The sequence below is a fragment of the Meles meles genome, chromosome 13 (genome assembly GCF_922984935.1).
Source record: "Meles meles chromosome 13, mMelMel3.1 paternal haplotype, whole genome shotgun sequence".
Lineage (NCBI taxonomy): Eukaryota > Metazoa > Chordata > Mammalia > Carnivora > Mustelidae > Meles > Meles meles.
In genome coordinates this window covers 7,143,181-7,166,774 of record NC_060078.1, presented here as the reverse complement: position 1 = coordinate 7,166,774, position 23,594 = coordinate 7,143,181, and the positions used below count along the sequence as shown (strand labels likewise).

General features: G+C 44.0%; 1 protein-coding gene across 1 annotated transcript in view; it reads right to left on the bottom strand.

Annotated features, from left to right (window-relative positions):
* The window catches only part of LOC123955291 (contactin-associated protein-like 3), a 190,684-nt gene extending 171,364 nt beyond the window's left edge, over positions 1-19,320 (bottom strand). The window contains 1 exon segment of the mRNA XM_046027167.1: positions 19,200-19,320. Coding sequence (XP_045883123.1) covers positions 19,200-19,284 — 85 coding nt within the window. The 5' untranslated portion in view covers positions 19,285-19,320.
* Positions 19,321-23,594: the final 4,274 nt, after the last annotated feature.

Genomic DNA, 23,594 nt, shown 5'->3' with positions numbered 1-23,594 from the left:
CCTCTTCTCCCTCCTTTCCTTGCTTTTAGTTAATAGGCCAAGAAAATGCTAAAACCTATGGCAAACCTCAGTCTTTTTTTTTTTTTTTTTTTTTTTTTTTAAAGATTTTATTTATTTATTTGACAGACACAGATCACAAGTAGGCAGAGAGGCAGGCAGAGAGAGAGAGGGAAGCAGGCTCCCTGCTGAGCAGAGAGCCCGATGCGGGACTCGATCCCAGGACCCCGAGATCATGACCTGAGCCGAAGGCAGCGGCTTAACCCACTGAGCCACCCAGGCGCCCCACAAACCTCAGTCTTGATCAGAGGTGTGTTAGTAGGTGGTAAAGAAAATAAAACCCCTGATTGGCAGCATTTGCCGTCTTCCGCGGTGTACATACTCCCATCGTGGTCAATTCCCAGCTGTCAGTGTGATGTCACCAACCATCGTAAGGGTAAGAGGGTCACACGTGTCACTTCATTATACAGTGTTTCCCCCGTGCAGATTAAGAGATTAAAATAGACTCAAGAGCATAGACAAGAGTGAGATGCCATGAATGAGAGTAGTACATGGTGAGTTTGGATAATTTACTTTTGCTTTTTTTTTTTTTTTTTTTTTTTTTTATTTATTTATTTGACAGAGAGAGATCACAAGTAGATAGAGAGGCAGGCAGAGAGAGAGAGAGGGAAGCAGGCTCCCTGCTGAGCAGAGAGCCCGATGCGGGACTCGATCCCAGGACCCTGAGATCATGACCTGAGCCGAAGGCAGCGGCTTAACCCACTGAGCCACCCAGGCGCCCTAATTTACTTTTGCTTTTAACATGATTTACTTAACTGTAACTTTATACAACTTAATCTTTAATAATGACTGTGTTTTAACAACTGACTTACAAAATTCATGAAAAGTGAATGAATGGCTCTTGCTGGCTGCTAAAAATTGGTTCCAGTTCACTGCCCCTCAGTGGAGAACTATGAGAATTTCCTTTAAAATCAGGAAGAAGACTTTAATAGCCATAACAGCTTCTGCTGAAAGCCACTCTTAAAGTCCTATCAGTACATAAGAGAACATTTAAGAATTAAAAGCAGAGAATTGGGAAAGAGAAAAAAAAAAAAAAAAGCAACCGCAATCACTTCCAGATGATACGACTGCAGAGGCAGAAAGTCCAAAAGTCAGTAAGTGACTGGTTTAATAGCTCAACATCCCAAAACCGATTTCATCTCAAACTCTAGCTGGGGTCCGACGATAACTAGAATAGCAAATAATAACAAAATACACAAAGTATCTAAGAATGAATCTTACAAAGCTGTGCAGAACATTTATGGGGATTATTATAAAAACTGTGCTGAATGACATTAAAGAAAAACTGAGTAAAATACAGACTCCTGGGATCACAGACAGGAAGATGGCATTTTTAAATGCTCAGTCATCCCCAGTTTGAGGTAAAGACTCATTAGAAGTCCAATCAAAGGCCCAAGCGGGTTTTTCATAGAAACTGAATTGCGGAACCATGACTCAGCAGTTCATAACATGGGGTACAGATATGATTTAAGGAGCCTGTGAAGACAGAGAAAAACTACATCTTTATTTTCATTAAACCTCCAGCTAAAATTCAGCATTTACTTTAATCATGAGCATAGACAAACCACGGCAGCTTCAGTAGTGCCCATGCTTTTTTGTTTGTTTGTTACCATCATAAATCACAGACCGTCTTACAGCAATCATTGTCACAATTTCTAGAAGTATCATTTATGTTCCTCCTTACTTCCAAATAATTATATTTTTTTAAAGATTTATTTATTTATTTATTTATTTATTTATTTATTTGACAGACAGAGATCACAAGTAGGCAGAGAGGCAGGCAGAGAGAGAGGAAGGGAAGCAGGTCCCTGCTGAGCAGAGAGCCCGATGTGGGGCTCGATCCCAGGACCCTGAGATCATGACCTGAGCTGAAGGCAGAGGCTTAACCCACTGAGCCACCTAGGTGCCCCCAAATAATTGTATTTGACTCAGCACTAGATTTTGTTACTTAATGAGCTAATAACAAAGGAGATATTATATTACAATTTCTGATTTATTGATATCAGCCCTTCACTGTAACTAGCATATGTATATAAATATAATGCATTTATAACCATTGCTATGAGAAGAGGACACAGACTTCAGCAAAGTTCCAAAGGGGTCTGTGACACCGGAAGGCCCAGGAAGCCCCCGTGATGGGTGTGTGCACAGGCACCACAAAGTGTTGGCCTATTACTGGGGTAGGGTTAGTACTTCAGAAAATTCCAGAAGAGGGTCATGGTCAAGGGAGCTAACTCGAGTATTAGCCTAGAAGTCTCTCAGGGTCTAGCACGTTGAGTAGAACAGGCCTGCATTAGTTCCCTGTACGCAGGGGTTCCCGGGGACCTCACCACCACCTTGAAATCACACAGCAGATTGACGGCAAGAGAGGGCTATTCCCATTAGTTGTGTGTCTAGGGAAGCGTGCTCTCTTCCCAGCCCTGGCCCCACACAGTTTCCTTTAGGGTTCTGTCCTGATGCTAGTCCCCTCTGCTCACACTGTTGTCATCTCACCACTGAAGCTTGCATAGATTTTGCAACTAGACTTGGGTGGGACTGGCATTCACCAGCCTTGCCGACTCTTGGGCGTCATTCACTCTTCTCTAAGCCTCGGTTCTCTCCTCAGTTCGATGTGGAATCACACGACTGGACAGTGATGATATCACACAATTATGCAATGGGGAGCCAACCCCCACAACTGTACAGTGGCCCGTTACACAACGATACAATGGAACTCACACAGCAACATGGCAGGGAGTACAATGGGGACTCACACACTGAGAGGACTGCTGAAAGTATTTGCTTTTACTCTTCTCACTCTGCTAAGACAAGTCAACACTTATTAAGTTCCTTCAAAAGACGCTTTAAGGACATAGTCCCCATAGAGAGATGTAAAAGGCAGCGCTCAACGTTCCAAACCATATTTTCATTTTTTTACTCCTTCTTCAAAGAAGGCATATGAAGCTTAGTCTTTAAAAAGAAAAAAAAAAAAAAGAAGTAATAGTGTTTGTGCTGTAATCTTTCTTTGGAAGAACAATTTGTAAAATTTATTTTTAAATGACGATTTTTTTATAACCCTAACTTAGAGGCTTCAAAGCCAGTGTTCCAATTTACTCCAACATAGTAGAAGTTGAGGACTTGTGTGGCCAGAAACAAGGTGGTCACATCCTTATAAGGTACCTGGAGAGGAGAGGTTCAGGATTTGGACAGTGTTTTCCAGGCATAAGGTGTTTTTCTAACTGAATTGAATCCATGTAAGGTGAAGCCTCCAGAGCCATCCCAAACCTCCATTAACTACTGTTTTCGACCTGAAATGTTTAGGTTTTCTACTACGACCCCTGAAGCAAAAATTGTCAAGACCCAATTTAATTTTCTTTTTTCTTCACATCATTGTACAACATGTGAATCCCACTAAATGAGTATCATTCTCATGAATAATCTGATAAATATTATTTCTATCAAAAAAAAAGATGATTCCTGAAATGTTTCAAAGGTACAAGAATTATGGGGCACCTGGGTGGCTCAGTGTGTTAAAGCCTCTGCCTTCAGCTCGGGTCATGATCCCAGGATCCTGGGATCGAATCCCACGTTGGGCTCTCTGCTCAGCGGTGAGCCTGCTCCCCCCCCCCGCCCCCGCCTGCCTCTCTGCCTGATTATGATCTCTGTCTGTCAAATAAATAAATAAAATCTTTAAAAAAAAAACAAAGGTACAAGAATTATTCACAAAGTGTGGATTTTGACAAGTGAGATGGCAAAACAATTTTAAACAACTACTATTTATCACTTAGAGGAGAAAGAAAGTAGAGTACAAATAATAAGCTTATGAGAATTAACATATGAAAATAGAGAATATTGCAGTTAAGTAAGCTAAATCAACTTTACTGCCCTTCATAATAACCACCCATATTAATGAGAGTGAGTCCATGGAATAATCTTAATTTTGAGATGCACTCCTCCTTCAGTGGTTCAAATGTACTCCAATGAGGTTCTCAGAGAGGCTTAAGAATGCTAAAGGGAAAGTGATGGTCCATTGTCATGGGTTTTAGAGAAAAAACAAACACACCACAATTGTTCATGATTTATGTATGACTCAGATCAGAGTGAAAGAGACATCTTTATGTGCATTCGGATATAAAAAATCCATATTTATGAAATACTCAAACCTTTTCTCAGTAGGTGTACCTATTACAATGCCATTTTAATCAAAAGTATGTCTTACCAGCAGAACAGCCTTAGACTGAGATTATAAACAATATTCCAGCTTCTGTTTTTTAAAATTATATATATTTTTTCCAGGTGAAATCTTAGAAATTTGGAACTTCCCACAACTGGAGAAAATAGAGCTGGCTTAGTCCTCCCACTCTAGGTGAGCTGATCTGGGGGTTTTCTAGGCTCTTGATCTCCTTCTAAAACTACTTAAATCTACCCTTCCCCACAGACAGAAATGAAGCCCAGACAGACTCTGTCGGTTAGCCACAGCCTCTCTGTAATATATTTGTTCTGGTTTCTTCGACACTTCAAATTCAGTTTGTACTCAGTTATGTGTAAGTGGTATCTTTTCAAGATGCCTTATCTTCTGGATGAGATTTAAAATTCCTCAACACAGAAAATTCATGTTTGTTTGTTTGTTGCTTGTTTTACATCCTTTAGCATATCACAATGGACTCCAGTCCCTGGAATGGAACAGAGAGTATGACCTAAATTCCCCTCCACCTCCGGTCCGGTCCTACTTGCTCCTCCCAGGTGGGCCGCTAGAATCAAGGCCCAGACCCACACAGGGGTGCCCCTTGGCCACTGGACCAGCGAGGACATCTGGACTCAGAAGAGCCTGAAGATACCTGGGAATATCTCTCCATCAGGAGGAATGAGACCCAGAGCTAGGCTGCTGTTCCAATATTCCCCAATCCCTGGTGACCCATCAAGGCCACTGAGAACTTTGTGAACATCTGGGGCCCCCACACCTCCCCTCCCGAGGTGTGTGCTTACAGAGTCCCAATCTGTACAGGTTCCAATCCATGCTGTCAGCACTTTGGACGGTGGTACTGACCTTGACCAGGGTTCAGGGGCACTGGCCAGTCTCCAACCCTCAGGTACACACACCCATGCATGTGTGTGTGGTGGTAATGTCCCCCTAGAAATGACGGGACATTCTGTAAGCATCGCATATAGGATGCTCTAGGGACCCATGCCTAATTCTCCAAGCCCATCTCAGCCACCCCCACCCTCACTTGCCCCTGAAAATGTGTGCTGCTGTGTGCTCAGACTGGCCATTACCCATTGTGGGACTAGTGGGACTACGCTTGGCACCAACTGGGCATCCCATGAGTTTGAACAACTGCAAGTCTGAGTTGCTTAGTTTCATGATCCTCAAAGCCCAGCCTGTTAGGAGCCCAGCTGAAGGAAAGCAGAGATGATTTCAGATTTCTTGTCTGTTCCAATAAGTTGTGCATGCCAATCATAGAATACAGTCATATCTCTGTGAGAGCCAAGTCAGAAAGGGCAAATTACACCAAGTTCCTGGCTAATTTATTTATCTCACCCATGCAGAGAGTGCTTGCCTACCCATTAGCACAGTCCAAAGTTAAGCACTCTTGTTTTTACTTCGAGGCTGGCTTTCCTATCATAACCTATGTTGTGAATTATTTCAAAGGTTGGGTTTATGTTCACTGCATTAAATGAGAGCTATTTAATGATTAGCTCTAGGTCCAGATGTTGCCTGTAAAATTATTCCTCAGCATAGAAGGATTCATTTTTTTTTGTAAGTCAAATGGTAACACTACAAAAACAATTTACCATTAATTACAGTGGAGTGATATAGCAAATTAATACTCATTAATTGCAACTATTATTAAATATGAATTTGAAATAATTATCATTCTTATAATTAAAAAAATACCTCATGTTCCCTCCAGCTGAGTGAACTCATACTGGTAGTGTTTCCTTTTTAGATCAAAGCATTTATAAAATGTCTTATATATTTTTGAGAAAATTCTAAATTACAAAATAATATATTCCAAATGCTGAATCCAAATGGCAGAGAAGATGTAACTGGGCAAATATTTGTTAATAAAAAGAACTTCCTGACTAATAATCGGGCTTTGATCTTCCAGAAAATCTGCAACTCAAAAGCACAAAGTCACTTTTGAAAAAGTCTTCTTGTTAGAGTACCAATCAATAAAATTGAAAACAGGAAATCAATGGACAAAAGCAATCAAATCAAAATCATTTACCGACCTTTGAAAAGGTCAGCACAAGATTCTTACCAGGCTAGCTTAAAGACAGAGAGAGAGAGAGACTTCACAAATTCCTAATAATAGAAATCAAAGAAAGAACATCACTACAGATCCCTTAGACATTAAATGGGTAATAAAGAAATAATATGGACAACTCTACACCTACATTTAATAATCTAATTATCAAATATGGACTAATCCTTAAAAGAAACAGTCTGCCAAATTCACACAAGAAGGAAGACGATCTGTATAGGCCTATATCTATTAAAGAATCTGAATCTATAATTAATAACTTTCCAAAATGGAAAGCACCATGTCCAGATGGCTCCAGTGACAAATTCTACCAAATATTTAAGGAACAAATGTTACCAATTCTCTACAAATACTTTCAGAAGCCAGAAGCAGAGGGAATAATTTTCAATTCATTTTATGACAATTGAATTACCCTAATACTAAAAGCAGTCACAGATATTACAAGAAACCCATAGACCAACATCTCTCATACACATAGAAGCAAAGTCCTCAACAAAGTATTAGCAAATTGAATCCAACAATGTACAAAGAGAGCAGATGTAATTCATCCCAGGTACGCAAGGCTGCTCCAACATTCAAAAAGCAATTAATGTAATCACCCACATTAACACACTAAAGAAGAAAACCACACAATCATATAAAGGGATGCAGAAGAAAGTATTTGACAAAATGCAACACTTGTTTGTTGTAAACACTCTTAAACAAGGAACAGAGGGGAACTTTCTCATCTTGAAAAAGGATATCTGCCAAAAGCCTAAAGTTTTTAGGTAAGCAAAGGCTTTCTTTTTATCAACAACTGAGAATTTACTTAAGAATAAAGGCTGTGATCCAAATAACTTCCCTGTGACAAGACAGGAACAGTTCATCTTTACACTGATTTTATTCCAGCTCTACTTCAAGAAGACTCTGAGATTTTGCTTTCTAGTGCTTTACTGAAAAATTCAAATATATTCCTTCCTGGTTTTAAAATCATGCAAAACTGTGTGACTTCCCAGCCTCAGAAGAACTGCGGCCCTGGGGGAGAACTGTTCTAGGTTTCTCACTGGTTGCCCTCCTTCCGCACACTAAAGAGACAAGAATTTGCACCATTTGAAAGGCAGAATTTTAATGATCTCAATCATTATCCACTAAGGTCCCCAAAGAACTTATATTCAGCAAAAGGGACGGACATCCAATGGTGACTGTGGCTTCAGCATTACAACCGGCACCATTTTTAATGACTCATCCAGCTTCTCCTGGAGGATCCACAGGTTTTGTAAAGAACCAATATCTATCAGAATCCTAGAGGAGAACATAGGAAGTAACCTCTTCGATATCAGCCACAGCAACTTCTTTCAAGATATGTCTCCAAAGGCCAAGGAAACAAAAGCAAAAATGAACTTTTGGGACTTCATCAAGATCAAAAGCTTCTGCACAGCAAAGGAAACAGTCAACAAAACAAAGAGGCAACCCACGGAATGGGAGAAGATATTTGCAAATGACAGTACAGACAAAAGGTTGATATCCAGGATCTATAAAGAACTTCTCAAACTCAACACACACAAAACAGATAATCCTATCAAAAAATGGGCAGAAGATATGAACAGACACTTCTCCAATGAAGACATACAAATGGCTATCAGACACATGAAAAAATGTTCATCATCACTAGCCATCAGGGAGATTCAAATTAAAACAACATTGAGATACCACCTAACACCAGTTAGAATGGCTAAAATTAGCAAGACAGGAAACAACGTGTGTTGGAGAGGATGTGGAGAAAGGGGAACCCTCTTCCACTGTTGGTGGGAATGCAAGTTAGTGCAGCCACTTTGGAGAACAGTGTGGAGATTCCTGAAGAAATTAAAAATAGAGCTTCCCTATGACCCTGCAATTGCACTGCTGGGTATTTACCCCAAAGATACAGATGTAGTGAAAAGAAGGGCCATTTGTACCCCAATGTTTATTGCAGCAATGGCTACGGTCGCCAAACTGTGGAAAGAACCAAGATGCCCTTCAACGGATGAATGGATAAGGAAGATGTGGTCCATATACACAACGGAGTATTATGCCTCCATCAGAAAGGATGAATACCCAACTTTTGTAGCAACATGGACGGGTCTGGAAGAAATTATGCTGAGCGAAATAAGTCAAGCAGAGAGAGTCAAGTATCATATGGTCTCACTTATTTGTGGAGCATAACAAATAACATGGAGGACATGGGGAGATGGAGAGGAGAGGGAGTTGAGGGAAACTGGAAGGGGAGATGAACCATGAGAGACTATGGACTCTGAAAAACAACCAGAGGGTTATGAAGGGGCGGCAGGGGGGTGGGGGGGGGGGGTTGGGAGGTTGAGGAACCAGGTGGTGGGTAATAGGGAGGGCACGTACTGCATGGAGCACTGGGTGTGATGCCAAAACAATGAACACTGTTATGCTGTAAATAAACAAATAAAAATTAAAAAAAATTAAGCATATATATAAAAAAAAAACAAAAAACCAATATTTATGTTTATTTCCTCAGCTTCTAGAGCACTGCCCAGCAGGGGGAGGCATCTGATAAACGTACTGAATTCAGCGGGGCCACGAGGTGGAGAGCGACTTTCTGAAATCTCCATATCTAAGTTATATCTCATCTCGACTGTGTTGAGCTCACGCCCCCCCAAGGAGCCAAGTTCGTCCTGATAGGAAAAGCCTGCAGGCTTCACTTCCGGACACAGCAGCTCCACGGGCCACCTGCTGTCACAGGAGCAGCCCGGCTCTGGTGCTGTGCTCTGTGGGTAACGTTTAATCCAGGACTGGCGAGTCAGCAGGTAAGAAACATGACCACAAGAATCCGGAACCCTCTTCTGCTCCTACTCAGAGGGCCGCACTTGAGAAAGTCAGCTGTAGACTCACGTTGGCTTGATGTGGCCCTAAACTTTGAGTTTAAAAAGAATTTAACTAGTCATAGCTCCCCAGCTGGAGAACTGCCTTGCTGACCCATAAATCTGAGCTATCCATTTTGAGGGACAGAGTCTAATATCCAGCGGAGTCTACTCACGTTGTAAAAATGGCCACAGAACAATGGACTGTGCCTGTTTTTAATTTTTTGTTCATTGTTCACATGCGTTACCAAAATACTGTGATTCTCATTAAATCACGTAGCTTCATTCTATAGATGGTGCTTCTCCGTAAGCTGCTTCATGAGGCAACAGCTAGTAAATATTTCTTGGGGGAATACATAATTTATTTTGAAACTTTTAGACAAATTTTTTAAGTTTCTCTATTTGCGCCACCAAAAATTTGGAAACAAAGTTATTTCATTCCCTCTCTACTATCTGATGGTAAGACGAACAAAAACAACAGGACAAAGTTTTTAAAAATTTACGAGGATACATGAAAGGATTTAGATGTTCATTTATATTTTAAGGAATGTTTCTCCTGCAAGTCCACTTGACTTTAAGGACTGACAAGTTTTAACCAAAAACAGCCAACGACACCCTATCCTATTTGATCCATAAATATTATCACCAGTAGTTGAATTTTTAGGACAAGGCTTGGGTGACTCGAACTTATTATCTTGGAAAGAATATTTAGTATTTGGGCATTTTCAATGGAAAGATTAAAACAATAAATACAAAACGACTAACATATTCCCAAGCTAAAGACTCACCACTTCATGAGAATGAGAAACAGAATACACGCCATTGCAAAGAAATATGTATTGTGTGCTTTAAATAATCAACCGGGAGGTTCAAAATCTGGTGTGACCACTGATGAATGTCTGGTCACAAGCTCTGTCATTTGGACCCACCTGCCTTTTGCTCTCTCTCCTGCCACCCTCCCATCCTCCCCTTCTTCTTTGTCTCCCTCCCTCCCTTCTGTCTTCTTTCCTCTGACAGTCAACAAGGACAGTTGTTCAAAAGCATCTGCAATTGGTGGCAGCAGGTACAATCAATGCAGCCCAAGCACGAATATTTGTACATGACCCTTCCACATTTTCCCCCATTTTGTTGGAGGGAGGAAAACACAAGGCAGTAATTTCTTTGTAGAGCTCCAAGGATGTATACAAGATATATAGGGGGGAGGAAAGTTTTTATATTACAGAATTTGTTATATTATGGAATTAGATGATTCTGAAAGTTTCAGTAAAATCCACTCAAATGTTAAGTATTTTCTGGAACAGCCCACTGAGGTCCTGGTACACAACCGCGTTGCTGTTTAATGTAAAGTTTACCTAAAAATTACTTGAATTTAAATAGTAAGAGTTCACTGAAAACTTGGGTCTCTGCCCCAAAAATTTCCATAAAACAATCATTTTGTTTAATGGTTCATGTTTTTTTTTTTTTTTAAAGATTTTTATTTATTTGACAGAGAGAGAGATCACAAGTAGGCAGAGAGGCAGGCAGAGAGAGGAGGAAGCATGCTCCCCGCGGAGCAGAGAGCCCGATGCGGGGCTCGATCCCAGGACCCTGAGATCATGACCTGAGCCGAAGGCAGCGGCTTAATCCACTGAGCCACCCAGGCGCCCCTTAATGGTTCATGTTTATTCAAAACTAGAGACCACTGCTGTTACACAATTGGAAAATCCAATCATTTTTAGGAAGCGTGTGTGTGTGTGTGTGCGTGCGCATCAAGCTAATACAAACTTAGATCACCATTGAATAAAATGGTACTTTTTCTAGTATCTCATTAGATACATTTACAAAGGTAACATATCTATTTGGTGTTATTTCCAAGGGTGCAACTAAACATTTCTTTTCAAAATTCACCAGAAGGGGGTAGGGTTTTTTCACTCCTCTACTAACCTTTCAAGCCAGGCTGAGATACAGCACTCGTGTCAAAGACAAGGGGAAATGCTGAAATGTTCCGCAGCTAGTAGAGATTTAAAATTCACAGCATGTGTCGAAACACACCATGTGTATATACTGCCTTTTCTTTTATAAACCTCTCTATCTGTATCATCTAGGCATTATATAAGACTACAGAACTTAAACTTAGTTTATAAAAGATACAAATCTGCTAACCTCAGGAAACTCCAGATTCTAACAGAAAAATGCATGATAAAATCCAATGTTTTTTTTCTGTTTTAAAATATGAATCATAGCTTGAGATTTCAGACACCCGTAGAAAAATGCCTCCGTGATTTATCAGCAGTAATTGTTGAAACTTAATAACGTCGCAAGTATACGAGTAAAGTGCTACGAGCACGAATTAAATCGTGCCACCCAAATCCACCCACGGTTCCCACAGCCACACTTAGGATTATCGCTGTAACCCTAACAGCAGTCCATAAGCAAAGGAGATCAGATGAAAACCCACACATTTACATGATCCCATTCACCTGCTTTCAAGCATAAACACATTTTCTTTGTTTAATCAAGAATATTATCAATATCGTATAAGAGAAAAATGAATGAATAAACATACAACCATATTAAAATATGAAACAGAAAACATTTTTTCCTAAAGAGGAAAAAATTTCACGATGTTGCACAGCATGCAAAATGTCTCATTTAATTCATTTTTCACTGATTATCCTTTTTTTAACACAATGCTTACTCTCAATTTTTGAACAATGCCTCGAGCAAAATTTTACTTATTTCTCAAAGACCATTAGCAAAAGTTTACTTCTTCCTTGTCATTCTCCCCACTCATGTCTGTAAATTTCCAATGAAAAAGTTATTTTCCCTCATAACTTGTATTTATTTCTGCTTTTCCTTTTGCTTCTGATCTTACTGCTCCAAAGAAGTCAAACCAGCTCTCATTTCATTATAGCAAATCAGCTTACACCATTATCTTGGGTGACCAAAACTGGGACCGTGTTTCCATTTTTCCCACTTCACTATCTTCATGCAACAATTCCCATTATTGTGTTCCATTTATTTAACTCAGCGCAACAAGAGCTTCTGTAATCGAAAACATTACTCCTTTTCAGTTTTAGGAAATTTTCTTCTACTTTTAAGTTGATAATTCTCTCAAATTTATTGAAACTGGGTTTGATTTTGGGTTTTGTTTTTTTTTTGTCAAGTAAAAATGTAATATTCTTTATTTTTTCATGCGCGGACACACACACGTGCTGACACACACATGGGCGGACACACACACGCGCAGACACACACCCCCTCGGACACGCACACGCACAGACATGCACACGCGCCGACGGGCACACCCACAGGCACGCACACGAGCCGACACGCACACGCTGGACACGCCGCCCCTGCCGGGCAGCACTCCCACACTGCGCATTTAGCTTCCCCGGTGGAGCTCTCCAGTTGTCCTGAGGATTCGCAGACATTAAAATAAGAACTAACTGGAGCCGTGAGTCCTGCATGCAGGGCCTGATTTCATGTCCCCAGGGAGCAGGTCACGCCTGTGGCCATCTGAGCTGGCAACTTCCCTGTGGGCTCACAAGCCCCAGAGAGAACGCCTGTGGCGTCTGAGCAGCCCAAGCCAGGGGATGACAGTGACCAAGCAGGGGAGTTCTGGGTCTCAGCCCTTCTGGAGGTCACCGAGCCCCCAGCCCCACATGAGGGCCGACAGCCCCAGCCACCCAGTGGCCCTGTGAATGCATGGCCTGGAAATTCCTTCTTCCTGGCAACAACCACTAAATCGGGGACAGAACCCCAAACCATAGATTCTGTGAAAGCCACATCTCAACCCTACTCGGGAAGCCAAAAACTTACAGTTTGTCCTAGTCCCTGATAATAACACGTGCCAAAGTAAATTATTCTCCAGTTCAGGAAGCAGACTTTTCCACGTTTCTCTGCATGAGTAAACTAACAGCTATATCTAACACCCCCCACGACAGTCTAACCCACGGTACTCAACCGTAGTAAAAGACCCCACCCAGATGAGATACCTAACACCATTTCCTGTCCTACAGCAGTGCAAGAGGGCAATAAACCATCACAGTTACCACTTGCATCTGAAAATAAATCAGTGTGACATGTACTGTCTTAGTGTCTAAGTTCTGATCAAATGGGAAATGACCAAGTTGGCCATGCTGCCTTATTCAGAAGAATCAGACAATCGTGTGGGCCTGCTGAGCAATGCTCCGAGGGACGGTACAAAGGTCATGCTGTCCTCTCTTTCCACAGTATTTACAGGTTGTGTCTAATTTTTCTTAACACATGATAAAAGACATCTTTAAAGCATGTCATCCATAGAATCCACCATAGAATTCAAATGAGGAATAACAAGTATGTCTGTTTGGATGGTCTAATGCCTCTCAGAAATAGGCTGACATAAATAATTCAGTCTTTAAAAGTTACTCAACACAAACCAGCCCGTGCCGAAAGCAGCAGCACGACAGCGGCCACGGGTGGCTGGGGAGTGGGATCCTGCAGAAGTCATTCTGAAGCATTTTGTAGGTTGAAGCCAAGTCTTCAAGGCTCTAGAAAGTTAGTGGGGAGAGGCCCATGGCTCTGCTACTTCCAAATTGTTGGAACTATTTTATACTTCTATAGTCAATGACTAATTCTGATTTAAGGGGAAAAATTCAACTTGAAATTTGCTCAGTTCATTGAAAGGTTTCTGTTAGTGAACAGGTCCTTTATGAAGTACTTTTGAATGATTTGGGGTTTTTTTTCCCCAAAATCAACTTGAAAAAGCAGATTTTCATGACTGCAAGTCCTCTCCCCAAAACCTCCTTCCAGGCCTGGAAGGGTCCCTGATGACGTATCTTCGGGTCATTCTGTCTGTTCTGCGTAGGGGGTGTCCCAGAATTGAAAGAGCCGGCTCCGCTCTTGCCCACCACTCTGTGTTGAGGATCACCACGGACTGTGTGAGTTTTCGGTTTTCTCTGTCTTCCCAAAAGCATCCTCACCACCTCAGTATTTCAAACGCTATAAATATGGGTCTGTTTACTGGGTTGTCTCTGGACTATCTGAACTCCGCTGCTCGCTACAGCACGCACCCATCTATCCCGTGCTCATTTTACCCAACACGCTTCACTGCTGCAGGAGTGGAGCCCCCATTCACTGCTCCAGGGGCAACCCCTCTGACAGGCTCCCTTCCTGTCCCAGGCTGATGAACTCAGAAGACTAGGTTCCCTCCAGACAAACACAGAGCAGGCTACTGAGGCAAAGAGAAGCCAGAACCAGTGAAAACCCTGGAAGGAGTTTAGCCCACACTGGTCCAGATGAAATGCCTTGACAGACCATATTGAGCCTCCTACCCTCACCGCCTGCCCAGAGATAGTGTACGCTCAGACAGTAACAAAGAATCTCAATGACACTTAGCAAATAATTACAAGAAACCATGTCGGCTGAAAGAACAAGGCTCTTGAAAAACAAAACCCTCAAGAAGAGATACACGACAAATACGTTTACTTAAATGAACGCTCATGGGGCGCCCAGGTGGCACAGTCAGTCGAGCGTCCAACTCTTGATTTTGGCTCAGGTCATGATCTTAGGGCCGTGGGACTGAGCCTCACGTGGGGCTCTGTGTTGAGTGGGGGGTGTCTGTGTGGGATTCTTTGCTTCTCTCTCTGCCCCTCCCACATGTGTGCCTGCTCCCTCTCTCTAAAAAATAAATACATGCTTGTGATTTTATACCTCTCAGTAATTACAGAATTATGTCCAGTTACCAGGTTCTGCAGGCGTATTTTTTATTCCAGATCACCAAGGCTCGTCATCACCAGGTTAGGGTGATTCCAAGACGACAAGAGCCTCGCTATTATACCAAACTGGGCACGTTATTTATATTTTAAAAGGGATAATCCTGCGTGATAATTTCTATTACAGGACTATATTCATGCATCTTCGTCACAGAAGACACAGTACAGTTTTCACCCATAAAGAAGCTGAGGCTTGACGAGGGCAGGGTTTGACTCTGGTGCAAATCTTCCAGCTGAGGTGGCAGCACTACAAGGCCTGTGGAGACCATGGTTTGGTTTCCCACGGCTGCCGTTAAAATGGGCTTGGTCCACACCCCCAGTCATGGTCAGACATCTCTCCTATGTATGTAGGGATTTACTGGGGAAGAGGACAGGTGTCAGTATATGAAAACAAATTCAGATGATCAGTCCTAGAACAGAAGTGTGGACCCCACCTGTAGTGGACCAGAAATATTTCTTTCTTTCTTGCAACAAGAAGGGCACTTTGGACAGGAAAGATTCGCAAGGAAGCTTCTAGAGAAAATTACAAGCACTGAGCTTTAACAAAGTGAGAACAAGTCCGTCATGCTCACTAAACGGAATCCTGGATCTGTAAAAAACATCATCACTTGTGTCAAATATTCACCATCAACCACTGAAATTTCTCACATACACTTGGGTCCTTTTCTGGTGGAGATGGAAAGGGGGCAGCAGCTGTCCGGTCTAGCTTATACTTTACTTACATGGGGAAAATAATTCAGCTGTGAATTACCTTCCAATTCTGTTGTTCCCAAGTGGGGAGCGGGTATACATGACCCTTCAGAGCAATGCACAATCCAGGAAACTGGTTAACAACAAAATGTTGACGTTTTCATACTCAGATTATATCTCTTCTCCCTCCCAAAGGGTCTTGGAATTCATAAAGGAATCGTGGGCTCACCAGCATAATTCTAAAGCAAAGAGCTCTCACCTTCTTCCATTTGTGGCTCTTGGTAGGAAGTAAAGGAGCCAACAACAGCCTACACAGCAACTTCCAGAAAGCAGGGCTCTAACTTGGAATCTATAGCCTAACTTCCCTCTTGAGTTATTGAAGAGGACAGATCTGTATTAGAACCCTCTCATCTTGACTCAGGACAGAGAGTTCTAGAAGGCAGACCAGGGATTTTTTACATTTTTTTTTACATTTTTTATGTTTTTAAAAAATCAGGTCCTAAGCCCTGTTTTGCAGAATGCAGCTTGTTTTGTTTTATCTTAAAAAAGACAGAGAGGGGGGCGCCTGGGTGGCTCAGTGGGTTAAAGCCTCTGCCTTCGGCTCAGGTCATGATCTCAGGGTCCTGGGATCTAGCCCCGCATCGGGCTCTCTGCTCCGCAGGGAGCCTGCTTCCTCCTCTCTCTCTGCCTGCCTCTCTGCCTGCTTGTGATTTCTGTCTGTCAAATCAATAAAATATTAAAAAAAAAAAAGACAGAGAGGGGCGCCTGGGTGGCTCAGTGGGTTAAAGCCTCTCCCTTCGGCTCAGGTCATGATCCCAGGGTCCCAGAGTCCACATCGGGCTCTCTGCTCCGCGGGGAGCCTGCTTCCTCCTCTCTCTCTGCCTGCCTCTCTGCCTAGTTGTGATTTCTCTATGTCAAATAAATAAAATATTTTAAAAAAAGAGAATAAAGAGGAACAAAACAAGCCCATGGTCATGGCTATTTAGAAATATTTCCCTCCCATGTATCATCTTCCTGATATAAAATTTCCCACTGATTAGAAATGTTCATACCACACGTGTGTAATCTCTGAGATGTCAAATCTTTCAAACAACTCCTTTTCCTTGAGAGGATCTGTTGGGCTGGAACCTTGCCAAGGCTGACCCCTGGCTGGCTGTTTTACTACTGATGACTTGCTCTAAAGAGAGTAACACTGTCTTTGGGTCTACGTGGGTGAAGACCTTTGTCTTTTTTTACTCATATACAACTCTCATTAATTTCTAGCTAGTGCTCAAGAATATTTCATGTTTGTTCATTTTAAAGTTCTATTTGAAAGGATTGTTTGAGTTTTGAAAACACTAAAATGGAACAGGGTGGGAGGGGCAAGGAGGATAGCCAACAAAAGACTTCAGTGATATTCATGTTCAAGATTTCTTGTTTATACCTTAAATCCCATGTTGCTGGCAAACTCCTCAAGAATTTCTCAAATGTTGGGGCGGAACAAAAAAGACCCCTCTACCTTGACTTAGTAATAACGGACTGCAAATAACGTGCTGACGGATTTTGCTTGTACACACATTACAACACACACGCCCCAAATACGCAGGAGTTAAAGAAACACCAATTTGGTCAAACTAGCAAATCTAGACATGAGATTCATTGACCGTTTATTTCTACTGCTACAAATGATGTGGCCAGATGAAATTACTGAGAAATTATCAAAGGCCATCTGCATGGTCTCTATGAATCTTTAAATCTGCAAAGTCATTTAAACATATACTCGATGCTTGCAGGTGTCATCTCTGTGGTGATCTGATCAAGGACTTTAACCTGAGTGTCTAAGACATCCTTCCATTGCAAATGTACATGAGCTCTTGAATTTACTGAACTTTTCCTAAGAGTACTAAATATACCTAAACACACAGGCTGAAAAGCACAGACTAGCATCAGCACCTGCAGAGTCAGTCCGAGACCCAGAGGGGCTGAGCCTGGACACCCAGCTCGTCTCTGACCCAAGTGTCTGCACGGATATTCAGACACAGAACATCCCAGAGCACAGGATTCTGAAGGATGTTCAGTGTGAAAGAGCCTGATACTTCCATGGATTTCAGGGAGTAAAACACTAAGTGAAAATAAATACCACAACAACTGATCTTGCCAATACACTGTAATCAGCACCATGGAGACGAGAAAGTCAACACAGCACTCTGCCCTCCCTCATAGGAAGGATTTTTGAAGCATCTTTTCCTTTAAGTAGGAGTGACCTCCAGTGACTTTTTAATGGTACCTCCGAGTAGGACATGAATCATCCTACAATTTACTAAAATCAACGAATCGTTAGCAGTGGTCATTTTTAATTTCTTAGCAAAAAGACAAGAGCTCTATTGCAGGATCTGAGGATCTGATTTTACCTAAATGCCCCCATTTTAATTAATTCAGAGCAGTTGTCGTACCAAGCTAAATTAAAATTGTGTCTGAAACACAGGGCAGTATTTGCTTAAAGGAGATTAAGGCTCATTTTGAGGAGTGACTCATACCCAATATGACATTAAATGAGCTAATATTAGATGATGATACCAAAAATCTTCACGCCCTCCGGCATCCACGGATGAAGGAAGGAGTGGGACAGTGACTTCAGGTGCAAAGCTTTTTCACTTTAGCCAACTTCCCGGTGAGGGCAGAGTCAGGCCGCTTTGCAAGGCTGAATCCGGACACCCCCAGCAAGGTCAGTTTCTGAACGAGCCTGCTAGCCCTTTCTGGGAACGCACACCAGCTTGACCTGAGCCCTACACCTGATGTTTCTTTTTCTTTCTTTCTTTCTTTCTTTCTTTCTTTCTTTCTTTTCTTGAAGGGAATAGGGGCCAGGAGAGAAGACAAGAGGGGCTTTCTTATTTTCTTATTTTCTTGAAGGAAATATGGGCCAGGAGAGAAGACAAGAGGGGTTTTCTTAAAACCCCTTAAGGGAAGAAAAGCCTTGGATGGCGATTTCAGTCTGAGCAACAGTCTTTCAACTTTTCCTGACGTGCAGAGTGAAATCCCCAGAGGCCTGAGCCTCTGGACTTGCAGTGGCGCCTTTGGACCGGGTCAGCATGAGCTCTCCAGGCGCTGCTGGCCACGACGAGTCCTGCACCCACCACAGCGCGGAGCCAGACCTGACGCGAGCGCGGAGGGCATGCTGCGCTCCCGGGGTCGCGAGGGGTCCGGCATCCCAGAGCTGCGGGGCCGGTCCGGGGCGGGCTGCGGGCTCCCGGGCGCGGACTCCGCAGGGCGCGCACTACAGACGCGCTAATGCAGGACCCGCAGCGCGCGGACCCGGCTCCCGCAGCCCGCACCTCCGGCGCCCGAGGGACACGGCCCCGCCGCCCTGGCCCCCCTCGGGCGCCAGACCCCCTCCTGTTCTCGAGCGGACCCTGGGCTCCACCAGAACTTGGGCGGTCCCGAAAGACTCCGCTCCCGGCAGGGACTCCGCAAACACCCGGTTAGCTGTGCTTGAGACTTGACGGGAGGGGAAAGCCCGGCAAGCCCCGCTGCGGGCGCTGCCTCGCGACGCCCCTTCTCCGCACCTCGCAGCGGTGCTTCTGCAGGGGCGCGCAGGAGAGCACGAATCCCAAGAGCCGGGCAAGTTGCCGGAGGATGGGCGTACTCACGAGCTTCCCCCGCCGCCGCCGGGCTCCAGGGCCGCGTCGCCCAGACAAAGAGCACCCCGAGGAAGGCCGACGCTCCCGGCTCCATGGCCCCGCGCCCCTGCACCCGAGGCGTCTGGCGGCTCCGCGCGGGCCCGCACACAAGCTCCGGTCCGGAGTGGCGCCGCCGGCTCCGCACTCTGCCTGCACCGCGCGCTCCGCGGGCCCGCAGCCCCACTGCAGCCACACCCACCGCCGCGGCCACACCCACCGCCGCTGCCCCGCGCCCACGTTGCGGCCCGGCACGGCCCCGGGCGCCCCTGGCGGCGGCGGGCGGAAGTGCACGCGGACCCTGGCCTGCTTAAGGTCCGCGCTGCGCTGAGGACCCCCCCCCCCCCCGCCAGCCTTCGCCACCAGCCTGGCTCGCTCATGCGCGGGGCTCCCCCAACCGCGCCGCCGGCCTGGCCCGGCTCAGTCCAAGGAACATCCGCCCTGGCGCCAGAGAAGGCGCCAGGGAAGGGTCTTCTGCAGCTTGGGGGTGGGTGCGCGGGTGTGCCTGTGCACGCGTGTGGGTGTCCTTAGGGGGAAAGGTGAAGCTGGGAGAGAAACAGCTAATCGGGTTGGAAGACGACCTTTACGTGTATGGAAAACTGTTGTAAAGAAGACTTCTTGCTTCTGAACTCATTTAATGATCAGGCAAAAACACCTCGTGATCTCCGTAGGCAGGCCAGACCGTGATGGACATTGTAAACTTTGGCGGTGTTGTGTCCCCTTGTAGTTCAATAAGGCCGGAAATAAATATATATATATATATATATATATTTATATATCTATATATCTATATAGATATATAAATATATATATATAAATATATAGATATATAAATATATATATAAATATATATATATATATATTTAAGTTTTAAGCCCTCCCCCACTTGAGCTATGGACAGCCCTGCTTGGAGATTTGAGGGCTAAGACCGACTGACAGATAAAACCACAAACTGCACCTTGGCAGAAGGAATGTTGTTCCAAATGCCATGCCGAGCTGACCTTATACCGAGCAGATGCACTGAACAGATTTAATTGAAGAATGAAAGCTTTTGAAACAACTCGTGTCTACTGTATGTGCGTTGCTTTCCACTCAGATTCTCTCCTAACAGTTCCCCAAAGAACATATTTTTTTTAATGATGGCGTATTAAAGGAAAAGCATATCAAAGGGGGCGAGGGCTCCACAGCATAAAGATAAAAACCAGAAGCCCATGGAGAGAGAAGCATTTCAAGACCTGTGACCTGGAACTCAGTTGGCAACATAGTGGCCTGTCTCCTCTCTGAAAGGACCCCTAGCAGGTGTAAATCCAGGAGTTAGGAGCGCGACATCACAGATCAATACAGTCCTAAAACTGATCAGACTTGTGACAAATGTGCTGAGATAGGGAAACAGGCTCCAGGCATCCTTGTGCCACCCAAAGTGACTGGAATACAAAAGGAACTTTAAGCTTTAGCAAACCCCCACTTGCCTGAGAGCACAGCAGCAGAAAAGGTGTTTTAATGGTTATTTTGCCTGACAGGTGGGGAGGACAAAACCAGAAATGAAAAAATTAAATAGCTTTGCCAAAGTCGTAGTATTAACAGCTGGAAGGACTGAGAATTAGACCAAACACAGAGATTCTGATCTCAACTTTATGGCTTCCTCCACCCTCACTTGGGCCCCTGGGAATCAGGAACACTCTCCCCTCCCCGGACCCCAGCCAAAGGCAATAACAACAAAAACTGTTCAGAAGGTGTGTTTAGAACTTTGTAAAAAAGCCACAGGCATTGCAATGACCTTCATTCACTATCAGACACTTCCCGCGGGCCTGCCAGGAGTCCTGGGACTGGGACATTTTATTTCTAATTTTGTAAAGCAAATATAAATTAACACTTTACATTAAGAGTCTAATACATTTTTGGGGTGCCTGGGTGGCTCAGTGGGTTAAGCCTCTGCCTTCGGCTCAGGTCATGGTCTCGGGGTCCTGGGATCGAGCCCCACATCGGGCTCTGTGCTCAGCAGGGAGCCTGCTTCCTCCTCTCTCTCTGCTTGCCTCTCTACTTGTGATCTCTCTATATATATCAAATAAATAAAATCTTTAAAAAAAAGAGTCTAATACATTTTTTAAACGACCGCTAAACCAAGCACTTTAAGTATGTGTATTCTTAGCCTAAATAAATGGTCACAACATTCCTCTGAAGTAAATACTAAACCCTGTTAACAGATAGGCTGGACCTCAGAGAGGGTTAGGGGTGTGTCCAGAGTAACACAGCAAGTGGGGATTGGAAGCCAGGCTCACTGAACTCTGAGAACACCTTCTCACAGAGACAGTGTCTCCGCAATGGAGAAGTTGTCACCCTGTGAAAACTATACTCATTTGGAACACTAAAAAAATTAAATTAAATTAAAAAAAAAACAAAACTGTACTCAGTGGTTCACAGGAAACCCATTTAGAATGCCTTGGTAAGCACCTCAGTAATTGATACCAATAAAGCCAGAAAGGACAGTGTGGTAAATCACTTGAGCAGGGATTAGGATGGGTTTTTACAAGTCAGATGAGACCCAGCAACAGGAGGGAGTGAGACCCCTGGGTGGCCTTCCCCCTGCAGAGCACAGCATTGAGCTGTTAACAAAAATTCAACTAAGTAAATTTTAAAGTCTATTTGACTTTATTAATTGATTCAGGAATCCAGCAACATCCCGTCTAGCAAACAAAGGGGAATTCCAAAGAGGTCTACAACGGGAAAGGTTTTTTAAGGATGAGGGAGTCATAAACAGAAAATGAAAAAAAAAAAGGATTATTTGGGGTAGGATCATCTTCCTTTAGGGAAAAGGGGTCTTATTACGTGGATTACTTCATCTTGCTTTGGGGGTTGAAGAGGACCCATGTGACAGATTACCTTTATACATTGTTGATGCTGACCAGAGAAGCCTGGATTGATCAGTTAAGACTATATTTCTGGGGGAGGTTGAAACTTTGATTAGGTTAGGTATTAAGCCCCAGTTTGGTGGCTTGGTCTAGTGTAAATGACTCAATTTGGGGCTTGTGGTTTTCTTTTTAAAAGAATGCTGGACCGGGGCATTGGTTAAGTGTCTGCGTTGGTCTCAGGTCATGATCCCAGAATCCTAGGATTGGGTCCCAAGTGGGGGTCCCTGCTCAGCAGAGTCTGCTTCTTCCTCTCCCTGTGCCACTCCCTCTGCTTGTGCTGTCTCTCTCTGTCAAATAAATAAATAAATCTTTAAAAAAAAAATAAAAGAATGCCAGACTGGACATCAGCACTGGGGTCACGGCATGACCTCCCAGGACAAGGGCAGCCAGGGTGAGCAGTGCCCAGAGCAGAGCCTTGCGAGCAGGTGATCCATGTGGTGCATCCATTTCTCCCTCTCCAGCTGCGTCCTCCAGGAGGAGACCGAGTAGCTTGCTTTTCGGTTGTCTGGTTTGTGTCATGGGAACCACAGCCTGACCTAGAGACATGAGGGAATCGTGGGTTTGAAGCCCCCGCAGAAGTCTGGAGCCCGCAGCATGGACCAGCTGCCGAGATGCCTTCGAGCAGGCAACAGCCTTGGGCCCCTGCCAGCTGCTCAACACCTGGGAGCCTCAGCCTCCTGGTCTGTTCCATAAGGTCCTCTCCATGGAGGACGGCTCCAAGCACTAAAGGAGAAAATGTGTGTTGAAGCTTAATGTCCTGTGCCTGTCCGGAGGACACTGGATCAGGCAGGCATGTCTCTGGGAGCTCTGGGCTGGGAGGAGAGGGCATGTCAGCACAGGGACAACCAACAACCGGGAGCTAACGCACTCCATTCCCTGACCCTTCTCCGTAGCTCTTTGCTATTTCAAGTAGGAAAGATGTAAAAAAAATGTGGAGACGGAATCTGGCACATTGCTAGAGCTGATGATTCAGACCCCCAGACTGTGCGCGCACACGGCCATCAGAGTTTGTACCAAGTACAAAAGAGAACTTAATTTCAGCATGAGTCACAACAGAAGACAAGAAATGACTGCTCACATTCAGAGGGTTGTAGACGCTCGTGTATGTCACTGTACACAGGCTGTCTATGGAAATACTCCAAGGGAAACCAAGCCCCTAGCATTTCCTGCCAATGGCCTCTGTCCTCCCTGCACACCTGGGTCCCCTCTGTTGCTGAGCAGAGGAATGACCAACTTGCCCACCACAGTGAACAGTCTTCTGAAGGCTGTCCACAGACTGAAACATGATGCCATTAATTCCTCTCTTCATTCAGCAATTTCTTCCCTATAAATTCTTATTTCTGCATGTTTTAAGTCTAGAAATACATTTAACTTTACCCTCATAGTGGGAACAGTTTTGTCATTTAATCCTCTGAAAGTTAGAATACTGTGAATAAAATATAATAGTGTTTCTATTAGG